This window comes from Neopelma chrysocephalum, unplaced genomic scaffold (assembly GCF_003984885.1).
Source record: "Neopelma chrysocephalum unplaced genomic scaffold, ASM398488v2 Primary Assembly neopelma1_189, whole genome shotgun sequence".
Classification (NCBI taxonomy): Eukaryota; Metazoa; Chordata; class Aves; order Passeriformes; family Pipridae; genus Neopelma; species Neopelma chrysocephalum.
Genome location: NW_020897851.1, coordinates 1679560 through 1698234, shown reverse-complemented (window position 1 = coordinate 1698234; position 18675 = coordinate 1679560). Strand labels below are relative to the sequence as shown.

The 18675-nt window shown below is 36.7% G+C and overlaps 1 protein-coding gene across 4 annotated transcripts in view; it reads left to right on the top strand.

Moving 5' to 3' along the window:
• Positions 1–283: 283 nt before the first annotated feature.
• NR2C2 (nuclear receptor subfamily 2 group C member 2) overlaps positions 284–18675 on the top strand; it is a 29978-nt gene continuing 11586 nt past the window's right edge. The window contains exons 1-13 of one of the 4 annotated variants that reach the window (XM_027702588.1): positions 288–431; positions 2976–3086; positions 3942–4142; positions 5290–5392; positions 6422–6601; positions 8671–8818; positions 10456–10549; positions 10964–11097; positions 13209–13386; positions 13660–13781; positions 14312–14451; positions 16484–16621; positions 18178–18283. In XM_027702588.1, coding sequence (XP_027558389.1) covers positions 429–431; positions 2976–3086; positions 3942–4142; positions 5290–5392; positions 6422–6601; positions 8671–8818; positions 10456–10549; positions 10964–11097; positions 13209–13386; positions 13660–13781; positions 14312–14451; positions 16484–16621; positions 18178–18283 — 1658 coding nt within the window. In that variant the 5' untranslated portion in view covers positions 288–428. Of the gene's footprint in view, positions 432–2975; positions 3087–3941; positions 4143–5289; positions 5393–6421; positions 6602–8670; positions 8819–10455; positions 10550–10963; positions 11098–13208; positions 13387–13659; positions 13782–14311; positions 14452–16483; positions 16622–18177; positions 18284–18675 lie in introns of all 4 variants that reach the window. The other 3 variants (XM_027702589.1, XM_027702590.1, XM_027702591.1) reach the window with 3 other exon arrangements.

Here is an 18675-nt window from a genome sequence, read left to right as displayed (position 1 = left end):
TTTAAGTGTATTTTTATATTTCTTAAGCTTTGTTCTGATCTTCTGTGTCATTTAAAGCAAATCACTATTAATTTATATAGACTTCAGCATATGAAATTGTTGCTGGTGATACTTTTCTACAATTGCAGGCAAAGAACTGTAGAACAGTTTTAAAATATATTCTTGTTCTAATTTAGTCCTTTTAAAGAGCATGTAGCTTAGTTAATAACTTGTCATGGAAGACAAGAAGATCATTGATTAAATGTGTCCTCTAAGAGTCTTGATTTTGGAAGTTTTGGTTTTTTTCTTGCCTAGGTATCTTGTTTTCTGCAGGTGAATGCTTTGAATCATCCAATAATTAGAAGATTCTGCTGTTTCTGCATCTCTCCTGTGTATTTTCCTCCTTTAACGTGCAGCTTTTGTGACCTGTGTATTAAAGATAATTAGAGATGGTATGTTCAAGTTAGGTTAGACTTTTATACTATATCGGACTGCTTATGGTACAGGCAATAGGGGAGTAGAAGGGTATGTTTTCATTAAGTGCCATGTATTTTAACACCTCTGCTTTCCCAAAGAGACTTGCAGTACAGGTTCCTTGCTGTCCAAACTGTTTTTTCTTTTTTTACATCAAAAATGAACTTTTCTGTATATTAAAAAAAGATTTTTTCAAAGCAAACCTAAATCGACACTACCCTGTTGTCCAGCTGTATAGATTTTGATAAACAAATCATTCCAAGATTGTTTAACAGAGGATTTAATAAAAACAACTTGTGAGCTTCCTGGGTTTTGACACGTTACTGCAGATCACAGAATTACAGAATGGTATGGTTTGGTGTGGATGAGACCTTCAAGATCATCTAGTCCAACTCTGTGCCATGGGCAGGGACACCTTCCCCTATCCCAGGTTGCTCCAAGCCCCATCCAGCCTGTTCTTGAACACTGCCAGGGATGGGGCAGCCACAGCTTCTCTGGGCATCCTGTGCCAGGGCCTCCCCACCCTCACAGGGAAGAATTTCTTCCTAATATCCAATCTAAATCTACCCTCTTTCAGCTTAAAACCATTCCCCTCCATCCTGTCACTCCAGGCCCTTGTCCCTCTCCAGCTCTCTTGGAGCCCCTTTAGGCACTGGAAGGGGCTCTAAGATCTCCCCGGAGCCTTCTCTTCTCCAGGCTGAACAACCTCAAGTCTCTCATCCTCTGTAGCAGAGGTGCTTCAGCCCTCTGAGCATCTTCGTGACCTTATCTGGACTCACTGCAATGGGTCCGAGTCCTCCTTATACTGGGGGCCCCAGAGCTGGATGCAGTACTCCAGGTGGGGTCTCACAGGTGTGGAGTAGAGGGATGGTATCACCTCCTTCAACCTGCTGGCCACACTGCTTTTGAAGCAGCCCAGGATACGGTTGGCTTTTTGGTCTGTGAGTGCACGTTGCTGAAACACGTTGAATGTGTCATTCACCAACACCCCAAAGTTCTTCTCCTCAGGGCTGCTCTCAATCCGTTCTCCGCCCAGCCTGTACTTGTGCTTGGGATTGATCTGACCCAGATGCAGGACCTTGTTGAACTTCATGAGGTTTGCATCAACTCACCACTCAGGCCTGTCAAGGTCCTTCTGAATGATATTTCTTCTCTCCAGCATGTCAACCACACCGAACAGTTTGGTGTCATCAGCAAACTTGCTAAGCATGTGGTCAATCCCACTGTCCATGTTGCTGACAAATGTTAAAATGTCGAGTCCCAGTACTGACAAGGAATGCCACTCATCACCGGTCTCCACTTGGACATCGAGCTGCTGACCACAACTCTTCGAGTGTGACCATCCAGCCGATTCCTTATTCACCATGAGCCATCTGTTAAATCCATATCTCTCCACATTACAGACAAGAATGTCATGTGGGACAGTGTCAGATGCTTTGCACAATTCCAGGTAGATAAGGTCGGTCACTCTTCCCTTTTCCACCAAGGCTATAATCCCATTGTAGAAGGCCACTAAATTTCTTATGCACAAGTTGCCCTTAGTGAAGCCAGGCTGGCTGTCACCAACCACCTTTTTATTTTCTATGTGCCTTAGTGTAGTTTCCAGGAGGATTTGCTCCCTGATCTTACCAGACATGGAGGTGACTGGCCTGTAGTTCCCAAGGTCTTCCTTTTTTCCCTTCTTAAAAATGGAGGTTACGTCTTTGCTTTTCCACTCGGTATAAAATTCGGTGGACTGCCATGACTTACTAAATAAGAGTAGTACCTTAGCCACTTCATTCACCAATTCCCTCAGGACCCACAGGTGCATCTCATCAGGACCCATGGCACCGTTAGGTTCCTCAGATAGTCTCAAACTGGTCTCCTACAGTATGTGGTTCTTCATTCTCCCAATCCTTGCCTTTGCCTTCTGCAACTTGGACCATGAGGCTGGAGCACTTTCTGGTGAAGACTGAGAAAAAAGTCATCGAGTAGCTCAGCCTTTTCCAGGTCTCCTGTTTCCTTTTGGAGACTTCCCTCATTTTCCCTAGTACATGGCCAATTACATCTGTGTTCTGTAAACAGAATATGGAAGCCAGTGTTATCTTGCCTGTTTAATTCATCATTTAACAGTTCTGCTCTGAAAACAGCTATGCAAAACATCTTTGTCAAGCTTTTTCTAGTTATTCAGAGCTAGATTTGCATTATAGTTTCAGGCTCTAGAAAGATATGGAATAGAACAAGAAACAATAGTATTCAGTAGTAATGCCAAATTGAATTTCTGTCACAATAAAATACCTCAAAATTATTAAAAGGGGAAATACTTAACATTTTACATTATTTGTATACGATGTATTTTTTTTTCCAAAAAAAAATATTCTGATAATTCATTGAAAACAAATCCAAGTTCATTTAATGGTTGTAACCTTTCCAATAAATTTAGATTCCATGCTATAGGTCCATCTGTTCTTTAATAAATATATGTATTTTTAAAAGTGTTCAATACCTTTACAGTAGATTAAAATTCTGTGTATTATTTACAGGTGCAGACTGTTCAGACTTCGCTATCTGAATCTCCAGTGATGACCAGCCCTTCCCAGCGTATCCAGATAATTTCCACAGACTCCTCTGTAGCTTCACAACAACGCATTCAGGTAAAAATCTATTAATTAACTATTACATTTTCTCCTTTTTTCTCCTCCTCCCACTTAGGGTTATACAAAAGAATGCTAAAGTCTATGGAATATTCCCTTAAATTTTGTGAGAACAGATAATTTTAAATGCAAACTAAAATTCTCTTTCTCCCTCAACATGTATGTGGTGATGACTAGTTGGCTGTATATAATAGTTATATTGATAATGTAGTCAGTGAGGAGTATTTACAGAGATTAAACATAGCCTACATGTACAAATCTCCTGAGCCCTAGCCACAGCAAATGGGCAGACATTGTCAACAGAACACCTGAGGTCATCTCTAAGGGCATGCCTCCTCCCACTCATTTAGTAGCCAGTGGGAGATTATCTATTTAACATGAAGTTAGCCTTTGAGAATGCTGCACAGTGGGTCATTGTTACTGGTACATAATATAAAGATGCCATTAATGTATCACAATGTATGCAGTGGCAAATGAGATAGAACTTGTTAAGTGTTAATGAAATACTGATGAATGTTGATATGGTTACTTTACCAGGCAAAATAGAGATTATGGTACCAGACAACTGTATCAAAAATAGAAACCTTCCACCATAAGAGAATCTTGAGAATCAGCACATGAAACAATAAGGCTGCCTAATTCCACCTTTTGTTGATAACTTTAAGGAGTAACATCTTAGATAAAATACATAGGTAAATGTTGTTGATGACTGGAGAACATCTCCTTGGTGACATCTATGAAGAAAATTCAGAGAGCTTCCTTGTAATTTTTCATGGATATAATTTTGAGAGAGAATTAAAGGTTTTAAAACGTAAAGCTTACTGCACTCATGCATTTCTTTAATGTGTTTTACAGATTGTGACAGATCAGCAAACAGGTCAGAAAATTCAAATAGTGACAGCAGTGGATTCCGCCGTGTCTCCAAAGCAACAGTTTATTTTAGCCAGTCCAGATGGAACTGGTGCCGGAAAGGTGATACTGGCAGCACCTGAGACATCTAATGCCAAACAGCTTATCTTTACCACCACGGACAACATTGTGCCAGGCAGAATTCAGGTAAATATGGTAATTGAGATTCTTGGTTTCTAGATTTTTTAAGTCTGTATTTGCTTTAAGACCAATTGCAATGGTTTTCTAAAGATCTAATGACATGGATTAAACAATAATAATTGTAGGCTTCATTATTCAATCATAAATTCTTCTGTCTTCACATTCCTTATTGCACTCATCACCCCTCATTGTCTGTTCTAATTCAAGTTCCAAAGACATAAGCGAATACTTAAGATAGTGCTTAAGTGACAGGATTTCTTAGTCTGTTCAATATTCACAGATATACAGAGATACAACTCAGCTGAGCAAACTTACGTGAGTTCATACTTGTACATTCAGTATCAAGACACTATTTAGAGCAGAAGCTATGCTCTGCTATGCTTTTTTGTGGGGTTTGAGCATGATCTAGGCCAACTGGAGCTTTGCAAAGCCAATGATATAAACAATAATCTACCTACCCCTAGTGAAATTTGAGATTTCTTCCTAGCAGTCTTAAAAAAAAATAAAAAAAAAGAAGTGTGTGGTCCCTATTGCTACTGTTACAATAGAGAATATTTTACAGCAAGAAGAATCATTTGTACGTAAATATTTTAAAAATTCTAGTAACAGTCTTTTAAATTTTATTTTACTATGCTAAATAGGATATTTGACATTGTAGAGGGGTGGGGTTTTTTAATTTTTCTGTGTTAAGTGGAACGTTTGGAACCGAAGTTTTGGAATCGAAGGCCTTTGGAAGCTAAACTGTTTCTATAATAGATCTCAGGTTCAGGCTATCCCCTTTGAACCACATGCCCCTAATAGCTAGAGAAGGGATACATGGAAACAGCATCTGAAAGCCAACCATCTCTGGCTAAAATATAGCAGCTGTTTGACAGCAATTGCAAGAAGGGAAAAATACTGTTGCACAAGTGAGGAAACTCCTTTAGACTCAACAAAACTACCAGTTTTATTTGGAATTTGTTTTGATATGACCGTTTCAACAGTGTCAGCATTGACAGTAAAACCTCTCATTAAATTGCATTTTATGCTACATATGTAGTTCTAAAATTTAGTCACCTCTTCTCAGCTGATACACTGATCTTGTTCTGTAGGCAAAGCTCCTTACTTTCATGTCTGGCTAATTATGTCTTTTTGTTCTGGAATTTTGCTTTAGATAGTGACAGACTCTGCTTCAGTGGAACGTTTGCTGGGAAAAACTGATGTTCAGCGGCCCCAGGTAGTAGAATATTGTGTAGTCTGTGGCGATAAAGCATCAGGTAAGGAAGCATAGAAAGTAGTATTGAAGAAAGTTGCTAGGAAGGATGACTGGGATGAAGAGATGATTTTTTGCGTGTTTTAACTGATTTTAGCCATGCTGATGGCAAAAGGAATTGAGTTTTTCAATGGAAAAAGATAACATACTTTGTATTATACACACAAGATAGTTAAACTCTGCTTGGAAGAACATTGTTCTTTTCCTTCAACTGGAGCGTCTGATAAATAATGATTAAATAGCTCCTGCTAATGGAAGAAGACTCCTTGAAGCATTTAGTCAAGTTCCGCGCAGTGATGGGAAACCATGAAATAAACCTGTCACCTACAAAAGCCTAGCTACTCTGAGAAAACACTTCTTAGTGCTCTCAACAAGCTTAATGCTTTCTGGTAGATTTTGTTCTTCTACTATCACAGAAAAAGGCAAGTAAAGATCACATGAATCCTCGGTGTTTCAGGTCCATGCAGTTACAAGGAGTCCTGAGGTAAAATTTCTGTATTAGTCAAGAAAGTGTACTGTGCTTTCATGCTACAGAGAAGACACTCTTCTGTCTCTTTGCCTCACTTTCTTTAATTTTTTTAAGTGTTTATATAATTAAAACAATACCAGAATTGGTATGTACAGGAAATCTAAATGAAGATTGCATTTCAAATTTTGTTGTAAAATTATTTATATTCTGAGATTACTTGAACTTTTGGACTGTATGTTCTTTAAATATATCCCATAGTCTGTAACAGCAGGTAGAATTACATCTGTACTTGTCCAGAACAGGAACTACAACTTTATAGACCACACATTCAGAATTAGGCTTAGCCTTCCTCTCTTCTCTCCACTCTCTCAGCAAAAAACTCTGACAGTAGTTAAACAAGAAACATCCTGTGAGACTTTATGAATGCTTTCATGGTCCAAAATGATTGTACAAATACAAAAGAAATTTAAAGGGTGACTTACAATGATTTACTTGATTAAAATAAATATTTCTATGCTAAAATATAAGTAATTTCCATCTGATAACAATATATGTGTTTCCTAGGTCGTCACTATGGTGCTGTCAGTTGTGAGGGATGCAAAGGTTTCTTTAAAAGAAGTGTAAGGAAGAATTTGACCTACAGTTGTCGTAGCAACCAGGACTGTATCATCAATAAACACCATCGGAATCGCTGCCAGTTTTGTAGGCTTAAGAAATGTCTAGAGATGGGCATGAAAATGGAATGTGAGTGTTAAGTACTCAATGTGATACTGTGCCTACCAAATAAAAAATACGTGGGCTACCACCTTTTTGTATGTATGTATCTCTTCGTTTTGGTGTATGTTGCTTGAAGGAAGCAGAACTTTTGGCAGCCAGAGCACCTACAGCACCTTTCTTTTGTCACCATTTTATGTCTGAGGTGCAGTAGTGATTTGTTTCAAACTGTTTCAAACAACTGTAGTCTTTGAGGAGCCCAGTTAGAGCCTCACTCAGAATGCATGTTAAAACACTGTGTATGTTTATAATACAAAATATTTTAATATGGATTGACATAAATCTAGGTCTAATGTTCCACTTCAAGAATCTGCTTTCCTTACGGTTTGATTTTGTGGCTTTTTCAACCAGTGATAGAAAGTAGTTAATGTCCTTTTTTTCCCCTGCTTTTTAAATTTTTATGTTAATTTCGTCATTTGTGAGTATGGGGTTATGAGGCATTGTATAAACTGTCATATATTAAAAAATAGCTTGCTTGTTTGTATGCAGTGCCTCGTGCATTTCCAGCGCTAGCAGCCAAATGCCTCTGTCAATGTATTTTGTTTTCAGTTTGTAGCAGCTCTGCCTCTTCAGTTCAGCGCTTCATGAAACCTATTGTCTCGTTGTTTTGTGATGTGATCTAGGCAGGATAAGTTCCAACCACCAAGTTCAAGGGAGGCAGAACTTTAAGCTTTAAGTAAAGAGATACTTGTATTTGCACTCTGGAACTCCAGACCTGTTGTGGTGATTGTTCCGCTTTGCACACACTGTACTGAATATTGGAGAAGGCATTTGTACAAGAGAAACTGCTGCAGTTCCAGAAACTAACCCTTTCTTATCCCAATATGATTATGATATATACTCACTGACTTTACTGGGCTTTGGGTCAGGTTTCTGATGAATATTTATGTATCCACCAAGCCAACAAAATTGATATATCTACTTTTAAGCTCCTAAATTTTACTAATGGTAAAAATATTAACAAAAATAGGAACTAAATAACTCTTGCTGGTTATGAGGATAGAGACGTATCCATGCATTTTAATGTTACAGTCAAAAGGGCTATAGAGGAGGGTTGCATATTTTTGTTTCTCTGTTAATAATGTTAATCTTCCAGAGCAATCACTGCTGTATGATAAATTGGTATAATGAATAGCTCAGAAATATTGTCTCCATTTATATTATGCCTTACATTGGCATAGTGTTGTGAGAATTAATATTAATACAAGACTTAAAAATTTTTTATATTTTCCTTGTAGTCTATTATTCATTTTTGCATCCTCATTTTTAGGTGAAAAATCAATGCAGTCAAATGTTATGCCAAGTTATAGAAGAGTTTGTAAAGTTCAGTGACTTAGATTTCAGATAACTTTATGTAATATGTTTAATAATAGTACTTTTATATTATAAAGATGCACTTTTTCTTTAAAATTGCAAAGTTACTGCTTCTTACTATTTCTGTTAAAAATTTGCTGCACTTGTTCAGCACATTGGAAACTGAGCTTATTTTCTTTTAATTATCAAGTAGAAATATTATAAATTATGAAAGGGTTAGTTTTGGAACACTGTTCCCTAACTGGGTGGAATGAATGGATGATATGCAGAGACTGTCAGGGAATTAACTAACATCTCTCTCAGAACTTGCCTGTCTTGACTTTTTCAGGGTTAGTTCTGGATTTGCATTGTTTTGAGTCATCCAGAGTAGGAATGTGGCTAACGTTTAGGTATAGCTTTCCCTGTAAAAAACAGATAAAAAACAGATAATTAAACAAATTGAAATCGGTAGAATACTCCATCTTACTAAATGCAAAAAATATAGCAAGATTTGACTCCAGTTCAGCAAAACTTCAAACAAAAGATCAATCTGTGACATTCTTAGTTTAAAATACACATATTCACAGGCAGAGTAAAATTGGAACCTGTGTTTCTTCACTCTTTGTATTAAATTTCTAGTTTTGCACTGAGCTGGTACACCATCATAACTAAGAATTTTACTTTCTTTTTGTATTTTTCATTTGAGTTATTTCCTTTCAAATCTGAATGTTTCTGTCTTTATGTAGCGGTTCAAAGTGAAAGAAAGCCTTTCGATGTGCAACGTGAAAAACCAACCAACTGTGCAGCTTCTACTGAAAAAATCTATATAAGAAAGGATCTGCGAAGCCCTCTTATAGCAACTCCAACGTTTGTGGCAGATAAAGATGGGACGCGGTGAGTACCTCAGCTGCACGTGTCTTCTTCCAGGTTATTTGTGTATATTACTTCGCATTCACATATGTATTTTGTTTCCCCTCTACTCTAAAGAATTGGACAGAGAAGAGCTCTAATTCATACATCATCTTTTTCCATTACCAAGCCCAATTTAGGTTCTGCTTTTCATGGAAGTTTTTATGTCTGAGTACAAGTGTATGGTTTTCAGTTCAGAGCTGGCACTTGTCCAGCCAGGTCAGAGCAAAGGCAGGGCAAGTAAATGATATTTAGGCAAAAAGCATGTGGGCTAATTCTGTGATGTGTTTGGGTTAGCACTTCTCTGAAATCAGATCTGCTAGTGGCAGACTTGGGCTTCCTTGCTTCCTTCTCCTAAAGACGGTACTAAAAGAGACTGCAGTGACTGCTGATTCCGATCCCAAGAGATTGTTTTCAACAACAGCAAAACAACAGCAGCTTCCTTTTACTATGTGGGAGATGCTCCAAGATGGTTCCTGCACTCTCAGATGTCTCCAAAGGCGGTGGGCGGGGAAATGCACATCATTACAGAAGCAAGATTTGTCTCTTTCTGAATAGAATAAAAAAGAACTCTAGGTTAAATATGACATTTCTAAAACTGTAGTTTACAAATGGTTAAGAACTACCTAAAAAATTGGATCTTATTATTCAGTTTTCATATATATATAATTGTTTAATTTTATATATATATATTTTTTGTTGAACAAATGACACTGCAGTTAAGAAGATTGGTGATACTGCAGTTAAGAAGATTGGGCTGCAGATTTCTTGAAGAATGGTTTTTCAGTGTTCTCATTTGCAAGTCAGATTATTTAAAAGTGCTCACAGACACATTTGCTTCTTTGAGACTTCCTTATGCTACAGATCCCTTACAGACCTATAAACAATATTATAATCATTAAGTACAACTGTTATTTATGTAGGATTCAGATTTCATAACGCATGATAATTTGCAGCCTGTGCTCATTCACTATAACTTGCTGCAGCCTGAACCTGTGTTGCGTGCGTTGGTATTGTATTATGGAGACTTGGAGCATCACTTAAGTAACAAATAAACTTCTTGCAAAGACTTTCCGCTGTCTCCCTAAATTAGATACAGCAAAGGGAAAGGATGTTTGATCAAAATGTAGCAGAAGTAAAGGCAGCAGAGATTTTATGCGGACCTTGATTACATGATTGTTTTTAACTGTATTTTGGAATGTAAAATATACTTTCATGACTCTTTTTCTTCAGTGCTGTCCATTGTCTAACTTGGAATGCACAGTTATGCCTTCCTCCAAAGTGTAATGTATAACTTGAGAGCTGCTAGGTAACTTCTGAGAGCATGAGAAGACAACTTTTCTTAAAGCAGAATAAACCAGAATACAAAGCAAATGAGAGGATATGTATTTGGGAAGTTGTCATTGCTTTTGCACAGGAAAGGAAAAGATATTCCAGTCTTTCTGTCTTTCAAGCTACTTTTTGGAAACTGTTTCAGAAAGACTGAAGTCCTGATGAATAAACTGTGAGCTTCATTAAATTGTTAATTTAAAAACTTGTTTTATTCTGTCATAGATAGTTACACATTCTTCTGATTAATGTAAAATACTATTGACAATCAGATGCCTTATGCTTTTGAACAGGTCAGCAGGTCTTCTTGATCCTGGAATGCTTGTGAATATTCAGCAGCCTTTGATCAGGGATGATGGTACAGTCCTCCTAGCTGCTGATTCCAAGGTATTACTCTTTCAGTTCAGTTCTGAACATACATATTAATTTGCTTAGATTATTTTAGCTATTGTACGTAGACTTAAATAGTTGTTGCTCTTGAGAAGAGGTCGTGGTAAGTCCAAAGAGCTTTACAAAGGGAGGTAATAAACTGATCAATAGGAACATGGTTTCTTTTCACAAGCATATTTCTGCAAAAGGTCAACCACAGGTAGTTTCCCTTATGATACCTCCTCTGGGACTAGGATTGATAATTACAGTAGGATTTAAAGATCATTGAAAGCCATTGTTCTTCCTGTAGGCGTTCAGGAGGAAGGAAAAGGTACATAAGGGAAAAAATGCAAAAAGATTAAAAATGGGAAGAATTTATATATGATACATCAACTATAATTTTTATCTACTAATATTACTCTTCCTTTTTAGGCTGAAACAAGCCAGGGTGCTTTAGGAACACTAGCAAATGTTGTAACATCTCTTGCTAATCTGAGTGAGTCACTAAATAATGGAGATACTTCTGAAGTTCAGCAAGAAGAGCAGTCCGCAAGTGAGATTACACGGTATGCATTATATTTGCATTTTATTTAACAATTTGTGTTCTATATGATGTATCCTTACACTCATTCGCTGAAGGAGTTTGGTTTTGTGACAGCAGATAAAGTACAGATTGTCCCTACTTTGAAACACAAAACTGATTCTTTAGAAATCAAGTTTGGCTGTTGTCCTGTTGTGAAGAACTGTGTCCTGCATTACAAATATAGTGTTCTGAAGCTAGCTCAGATTTCATTCTCAGAAAAGTAATGAATTACTAGTTTGTGGCCGTGAAAGACTCTGAGAATAGCAACACTTCAGTGCTGTTTAATTTCATAGGCATGTTTTATGTAAGGTTCTTCTGTGCAATGCTCATGCCCTTAGCTCTGCTCTTTAGGGGTCTTTATTACTGCAGATTTATTTTTGAGATTGTACTGCCAAAAAACCTGCTAGTAATATAGGTTTAGAAAGAGTTTGAAGTCTTTGTTGTCTTTATTAATGAAAAAAATGTGAAAAAGGAAAATGAAATATTAAAATTTCCAGCAGAGCTTGAATTTGCATGGCTGGGGCTTTTTTGTTGAGTGGTTTTTTGCGGGGGAGTGGGGGTTAGGTTGAATTTAACAGTATAGGAAAATAAGAAAAAATACTTGGCCTTATAGCTGTCCATTGTTTCTCAAAAAGAAGATTTTTAAGAGGAGCTTAACTAAGGCTTTTAAGTCTTTTATTTATACTCTTCAAGTGAGTGGATTGATATTTAAAAATACCAGACACTGCAACTTCGACTTTGTCAACCTTGTACTCTTTCTTTAAAGTAAAAAAAAAAATTCCAAAAAACCGTCCCTGAAACGTCTTGATAAAAATAGTGGCAAAACAGCACTATACTGTAATACTGTCCACTGGTATGAAATTGGAGCACAGAATTTTTCTTTACATCTGAACTCTGTTATCCTAAGGGAATTCACAGTGCTTTATTTGGGCACTGATCCAACAACAGCGTGAGTATAAAGGAGTCCGGGGACCAGACTCTCGTGTTACTGTCATAAGGGTTCTAAGGCTCTGACTGTACTGTGAGATCAGAAGTGCCTGCCCATATCTCTTCTTAAGGGAAAGAAATTCAGGCGCGTTGTCTAGAAGAGAACCGTATTATTCTCCGCTGTTCAAAAAAATTGGACATCAAGAACAGGGACAAGGACAGGGATTCTGTTCTCCAGAGTACATCTGGTTTGTAATCCTCACCTAGTGTGTGAGAAGGTGAGAAAGGGGGGCATAGTGAACTGTAAGTGCAAAAGAATTGTTGTTTAAGCCCAGACAACAACTAAGCCCCTCAGCCACTCGCTCACTCCCCCACCAGTGGGATCAGAGAGAGAATCAGAAGGGTGAAAGTGAGAAAACTCATGTGTTGAGATAAAGACAGGTCAGTAGGTGAAGCAGAAGCCACATACATAAGCAAAGCAAAGGAATTCATTCCCTGCTTCCCATGGGCAGCAGGTGTTCAGCCATCCCCAGGACAGCAGGGCCCCATCACATGGAACAGTTATTTGAGAAGACAAAGCCATCGCTCCAAACATCCCCCCACCTTATTTACTGAGCATGACATCATAAGCATGGAATACCCCTTGGATCAGTGGGGGTCACCTGTCCCCACCTTCCTCACTGAAGGGTGGCACAAACAGCAGAAAAGGCCTTTACACTGTGCAAGCCCTGCTCAGCAATAATAAATACATCTCTGTAATATCAACACTGTTTTCAGCACAAATCCAAAACACTACCCCATACTAACTACAAAGAAGAAAGTTAACTCTACCCCAGCCAAAACCAGCACAGCACAAGACCCCTTTACTAGTACAAATACTAGGATAAAACTATCAGAACAGGATTTACAGTAGTAAATCCTCCCCTACAGGGGAGATCTCTTACCAGTGATATGTGGGCAGCTCTATTCCTTTTATTAATGTCCAGAGAGTACAGAGGGACCAGATTGTAATGAAAAGTTGGAACTTGTGTCTTAGCATAAACGGTTCCTGTGTATGTTACTTCTAAGTGGAAATGCCTTATAGTGTTTAATTTGAGCACTACTCTGAATTTTTTTATGGTGTAAGGAAGCGCTTTTTCATTGTTTATTTATTTATTATTTTTTAAGGGCATTTGATACTTTGGCTAAAGCACTTAATACCACAGATGGTACAACAGCTCATACCTTGGCAGATGGGATGGATCCTACAGGAGGAGGGAATATTCATGTAATCAGTAGAGATCAGTCAACACCAATTATTGAAGTGGAAGGACCCCTACTTACAGATACACATGTCACATTTAAGGTATGTGCTTCTTTAAACATCTTACTAACATCAAACTAACACTTAAGATGTATGAGCTGTCTCACACATAATTTCTTGCTTCCTATTCCCAATTTGCATTCCTTGCCCACAGTAATGAGTTATTTGGCCTAGTTTTCATTCCAACGATTTCTTGTCACACAGTTGCTTGTGACTGACTGTGAGTTTGAATGGTTTTGCTGGTTATTTCATCGGTAATAAAACACAGGTTATGTCTGAACTGTATATATTGTGCTGTACTTGTATTTTTTGCAGCTGACAATGCCCAGTCCGATGCCGGAGTACCTTAATGTGCACTACATCTGTGAGTCAGCATCACGACTCCTCTTCCTCTCTATGCACTGGGCTAGGTCCATACCAGCATTTCAAGCTCTTGGGTAAGTGGACATATCCTGTTTGAATGGTTTGCTTTCGAATGAATTTAAGCACTGATCTGAACACTTTTCAGCTATTTTGAATTTTTTAGTTATGATATTGTTTAATTTTTAATGCATTTTTAAACTGTGTGAAGGCTATGCAATATTCTCTGTTTCAAAGAATAAAATAGAAGATGGCAGAGGGGAGGATAACTACAATATCTGATGTTACAATATCTGTGTGGTTACACAAACTAAAGGCAAATCAAAAGTAAACATTAATTTGTAAAAATTAGGTGGTTGCTTTTGATATCTTGCTAAAGAACTGATGAGCACCATTTCACAGATAACCTTAAATGGTTTCCTGTAGTTTGTATGTAATTTCTTTTTGCTTTTTGAAATACTAGTAATATGTTAATACATGCCTTTTAGTAAAACGTTTTGCAATGCATTAATCCATATTATTAATTGTTATAAATAACATAATTACACATAGGGTAATACCAACCTGATATGCAAACTACCTAGAGGTGACTTTCTGCTGTTCACAGGCAAGACTGTAACACAAGCCTTGTGCGTGCCTGCTGGAATGAACTGTTTACCTTAGGCCTGGCACAGTGTGCACAGGTGATGAGCCTGTCTACCATCCTGGGAGCTATTGTCAACCACCTCCAGAACAGCATACAAGAAGGTATGTTTTCAGTCCTGCTAACAATACAGAGATTTGTATAACATTTCTCATGAGGTGTTTCCTAATCAGTGGTGAAATTGTTCACCAGGATCGAGGGGAAGGCGAAGCCTTCTCTTACATAATTAGCTTTCTTCTGGTGATCTATAATTTTGTTGCACTGACCTCACAGAGATACCTGTGGGATAGAAGTGTCCATAAAAGAAATAGGGTCTTCTACTCCTGATTGGCATTATAGAAAAAGACAGTACATCCTAAAGTCGTATGTGCTCACAGAGCTTTCCTCGCATCCAGATGTACTTTTTTCCTCTTAGAACAATGATGTCTTCTTCCAAACCACACCAGACTTTTTCCTTCCAGAACTTTCCTTCTCCTCTTTGCAGTGTAAAACCACAACATTTGGCAATTATCACAATGAGTATATTCTTGCAAGTATATAACAGTTTTGGATACTGCTATAATGCAGTGATGATTAATGTATTCCAAAGTGCCCCCTGAAGCATTAAACAACCTATTTTCTTGCCATTCTTAAGAAGATGTGTGTAATATTATTTTTTAATTCAGTGTTGGCTTGTTGATAATGATGATTACATCTAGAATGAATGCTATATTTGCTTTTTTTTTGGTTCTTTTCTTTAAGGACATTTCCAATCAATAGGATGAAAATAATATTCCCCTTTTAATAGGAGGAAAAACCCAATACTACCAGCTTTACATGAAAACTATCTGAAATTTTTATGTGAGTTAAAAATAGTTACAGAATACTATTTTGTACCAATTTTTTTAATAATTTTTGAAGTGTCATTACTGTGCACAGCAAAAATTAGTAAATAGACTTTTACTGAGAAGAGTAAAACAAAACATTACATCATGTCTACTTCATCCATCTTGAGTAACTAAAAACTTGTATCATAATTAATGTATTTAAGAAATGTAAATTGTGCTTTTATTCTTATCTCAAGACTGCAAAAAATGGTTCTTTCATTCATTCAATCTTTTTATTGCAGATTCGGAAAGTAGCTAAAATGCTAATAAACTACATCAAAGATTCAGTTTAAGGGACACGGGATCTAAGCAATCATGTATACTGTTAGCTGTACAAACAAAGATAAAATATTTAAGTTAAAATTATATGAAACACTATCATTGGAGATTATGACAGGAATAAAATTATTCTAATGTGTTTTTCAAGAAAAGGTTTTATCCCTTGCAAACTGACTGACTTCTGAAGTTTGATAGTAGTAACTATATATTCAAAGATTTGTCTTAATGTGTTGTCTAATGAGTTCATTCTTTGACTAGTCTGCAGATATGCAATCCAAGAGAAGGTATATTGACCAAAACAGAAATCTGTCCCTCCCTGGCTTAGCAGCTAATACCACTCACTTCTAACTTATCCATAAATAAGATACATTTTTAAAATAAAAATTTTAAAGAAGGAATATGAACCCAACATAAGGAATGTGATCTTTCAAATGATAGAAGAATCTGTGTACATGTATTTCAGTGAATTTACCCCATCAAAAGGAAAAAAGACTTATTTTCCATAGCTAATGAAAAATTTGCTCCTAAAAGTACAGATGGAGGAGAAGGTAGCACAGCCATTACTGTTCTTGCATTCACTTCTGGAAAATCTAACTCAATACTGTTTGAATTTAAAATTAGGATTGCATGATAGCATTTGTTTTGTGCTTCTGTTCGTTCCCAGAATCACTCTAGCCATTTGTAGAATAATTCACCATAATTTGAGAATCTCTGCTCAGAACAGTACATCACTGGAAAAAGATTGGTGTGGCAGATTATGCTATCTTGGCAAAATTACAGAAGAGTTAGCATTCTGTTTGCTAGCCCTGTGTTTGACTCAACTTTATAAATCTTTGCTTCCATAATAATTTAGGCCGTCCTTATATGTTAAGTGGTTTTAAGACAGAGAAAGACTTGAAAGTATCGCTTGACTTGGTTTATAAAAGTGTATTTGTTGATATAACAGAAGTGCTTGAGCTCACATGAAATAGTAAGCAATATCTTTTTGCAGATAAACTTTCTGGAGACAGAATAAAGCAAGTCATGGAACACATCTGGAAACTTCAGGAGTTCTGTAACAGCATGGCCAAGCTTGATATTGATGGATATGAATATGCATACCTTAAAGCTATAGTCCTTTTTAGCCCTGGTAAGGAATTTAGTAACCATATCTCTTTAAATAATAAGCATTAATATGTTAATGTTTTAGCATTTTTTTAAATGAGACTAATGTCTTGAGATGAGACTTATCTGGTAAGTTGCAGATAAAATGATTGTTTCCTAATGATTACCACAAACAATATGTGTTTTAAAATAACTTTGAAGCAACATATCCATGTTATTTACAGTTCCAATATGTCAGGTGTTTCCTGTACATCTACCTTAGAAGACTAGACTCTCAAGTTACCTTCAGCTGGGAATCTATGAGTAAAAAGTTATCTGGGGTGTGTGTAGTAGCAATATTAGTGAAGTAAATGGTGGGAAGGATTAGAGGAAATACATTCTCAGTGACAAAAAGAAATTTGCTTCAATTTTTATACTCTCATAAGAGGAATAGCTGAAATATGAGCAGAAATACCACTCTATTTTATATGAAAATTCCACAAAATCTCCGAAACTAAATGTAAACAGGCTGTCTTCCATTTGTTACCAAAAAAAATTACAGCAGATAACTAAAGTATAATCAAGTTTTTATGAGATATGAGGATTTACTCCAAGAAGACACTTGATTTTCTGGGATGGTAAGGTAAGGATATTAAAGAAATTGGAAGTGACAGTCTTTTCAGCAAAGGTGGAAAAATGTTTCTAGGACACACCAAGGTTAATCTAAAACTGCTGACAGGCTGAGTGAAAGGGAAACTTTTTCAGAAATGTATATTATTTATTAAGGTATTTACCACTGAATTTAACAAAATAAAAAGGAAAGGGATATGTTGTTATTGATGTGGGTTTTTGGTTTTTTTTTCTTTTTTTTTACATTAGTATTATTTTTCTTTTTGTAATAAAACTTAATTAGAAGATATTGGTGTCCTAAAATGTTCTTTTGCGGGGTTTTTTTGTTTGTTTTTGCAGATTGTCCCATCAGGATTAGGTTTATTAGGGTTTTTATTCAAGTTGTTAAAGCGAGAAACTCTCCAAACTCTCCAAAGGTAGCTCTGTCCTATTTCAAGGGACAAGCAGTTTGGACACAACAATGAAGATACATGGGCATAGTAAGATAGATGAAATTTTCTGGATTTGGGTTTTTTTCTCAGATCACCTGTCTGTCTGAGGAGCTGAGCCAGCTGGAATTAAAACATGAGACAGACTTGGGAAGGTTAAGAAATTGATTTGTCAAGAAAACAACTCTAGATGTTGCTCAGTCAGCATGGTTAGAAAAAATCACAGAGGCAAACATTTAAATTTAAACCAACAAGGTTAGAAACATAAGCTCGGAGTATCATTGCCTGGTACATACCTACAGGCATAATCTTTGTCCACTTTCTTGTGAATAACACACAACTATGGAGAGAAAAGTGAGCAAGCTAATTCTGAAGCCAAGAAGCAAATGTTCTACTGAGTGGTTTCCTTTATACAGCTGACATGTTAAACATCACAATACCAGAGAAATATTTCATTGAAATTAAATGTGAGAATCTTATAAATACATCTCTTTCACAATGTATAGGGAACCAATCGACATACAGAAATGTTTTGTTTCTTTAGATCATCCTGGTCTGACCAGTTCAACCCAAATAGAAAAATTCCAGGAGAAGGCACAGATGGAATTGCAGGACTATGTACAAAAAACCTATCCAGAAGATACTTATAGGTATTTATTGTCTATAGTATCCAAAGTAACGTTGTGGGCTGTAGCTAACAAAAGTACCAAATAACATCATTGATGTAAAAAAATTTCCTCTTTGACATCTGGGGTTTTATTGACTGTTGATGAAAAAGAACTAGAATCTCATTCATAAAAGCAAGCAGGTTTTGGTTAAGCAAAAAGTTTGTTTAAAGATACGTAGAAGCAAGAACAGCTATCTTGCTTCTTCCATGTAAATTTAATTTAAGAGTATTTTCTTGGGTTTTGAGGGGTTTCTTTGAGCCTCGTTGTCATGTTTAGAAAAGTAAACAGACTTTATAAGAAGTCTTGAGAACAACTGCTTCAGCTGACTCAAACTTTAGTTCATGCTGCCTTGTTTTTTGAGTTATTATCTCAAA